This window comes from Propithecus coquereli, unplaced genomic scaffold (assembly GCF_000956105.1).
Source record: "Propithecus coquereli isolate 6110/MARCELLA unplaced genomic scaffold, Pcoq_1.0 Scaffold9, whole genome shotgun sequence".
NCBI classification, from domain to species: domain Eukaryota; kingdom Metazoa; phylum Chordata; class Mammalia; order Primates; family Indriidae; genus Propithecus; species Propithecus coquereli.
In genome coordinates, this window is record NW_012155284.1 from 14,155,115 (window position 1) to 14,156,497 (window position 1,383).

General features: G+C 31.7%; 1 protein-coding gene across 1 annotated transcript in view; it reads right to left on the reverse strand.

Annotated features, from left to right (window-relative positions):
- ERBB2IP (erbb2 interacting protein) overlaps positions 1-1,383 on the reverse strand; it is a 158,021-nt gene that overhangs the window by 48,975 nt on the left and 107,663 nt on the right. The window contains exon 11 of the mRNA XM_012664503.1: positions 1,168-1,237. Within this exon, the coding sequence (XP_012519957.1) occupies positions 1,168-1,237 (70 nt within the window). The remainder of the gene's footprint in view (positions 1-1,167; positions 1,238-1,383) is intronic.

Below are 1,383 nucleotides of genomic sequence, written 5' to 3' on the forward strand. Positions count from 1 at the left end.
ATATTATAGTTTCCCAAACAAATTTGGCTGTGGAATTTATGACTATCACATGAGACCAGTGTATACAAACCTGGGAAAGTATGGCTCTGGGTAAATTAATTGTAAGGTTTTGCTAAACATCAAATAGTAAACATTGATCTTTTTAAAAAGATCAGAAAATTAAGAAAATTATATATGCACTTTAGTTAACAAAATTTACCAGGAACCCCTGCACACTGTTGGTGGGAATGTAAATTAGTACAGTAAATGTATATTGTTTTCCATCATGGAAAACACTAGGGAGGTTCCTCAAAACATTAAAAATAGAACTACCATATGATCTAGCAATCTCGCTACTAAATATATATAACCAATGGAAATGAGTATGTTGAAGAGGTATCTGTACTCTCATGTTCATTGCAGCAGAATTCACAATAGCCAATATATGGAATCTATCTAAGTGCCCATCAATGGATAAATGAATAAAGAAACACACACACACATATGCACACGCACAGCAATACCATTTAGCCTTAAAAAAGGAAATTTTGTCATTTGCAACAACATGGATAAACCTGGAGGACACTATACTAAGTTAAATAAGCAGAAACAGAAAGACAAATATTGCATGATCTCACTTATATGTGGAATCTAAAAAAGGCAAACTTGTAGAAACAGAGTTAAATGGTGACTAACAGGAGCTGGTAAGGACAGGGCAGGATGGGATGTGGATTGGGATGTATTGGTCAAAGGGTCAAAATTTCAGTGAGAAGGAATAAGTTCAAGAGATTTATTGTACAATATGGTGACTATAATTATTAACAATGTATTATATTCCTGAAATTGCCGAGAGAGTAGATTTTAAGTGTTCTCACCACAAAGAATGACAAGTACATATGATAATGTTACTTAAGTTAGGGAGTATCGAGTCTGATTTCTTAATCTCTATTTTTATGGATTTAGAAGAAATTAGCCAAGCCCAACAGGATTATTTATGAATCTACACCTAGTTTATAAAAATTATGTTTCTAAATATTTTAGACAATTTTCTTTATACACATATATTAATAATACATTTTTACATCTGTACCAGTGTATAACTGCTCTTAAATAACCCTATGTAAATCAGAGTGCACAATTATATAACACAATTGGAATTCTAGTAATTTATGAAATCAGAATGCCCACCTGATTATCTGAGAGCCACATAGCTGTCAATTGCTGTAGCTTTGTAAAGCTAAAGGGCAAATTCTTTAATCTGTAGGGAAAAAAAAAACAAAAAAATTAAACTTTAAAATGAGAATTAAATCTAATGGTCTTCTGAACAATGCTATATAACTGCATATGGAAATAGGATAAAAAGGAGAGAAAAGCCCAATATAGGTCTTTGTATAAAAACATAAG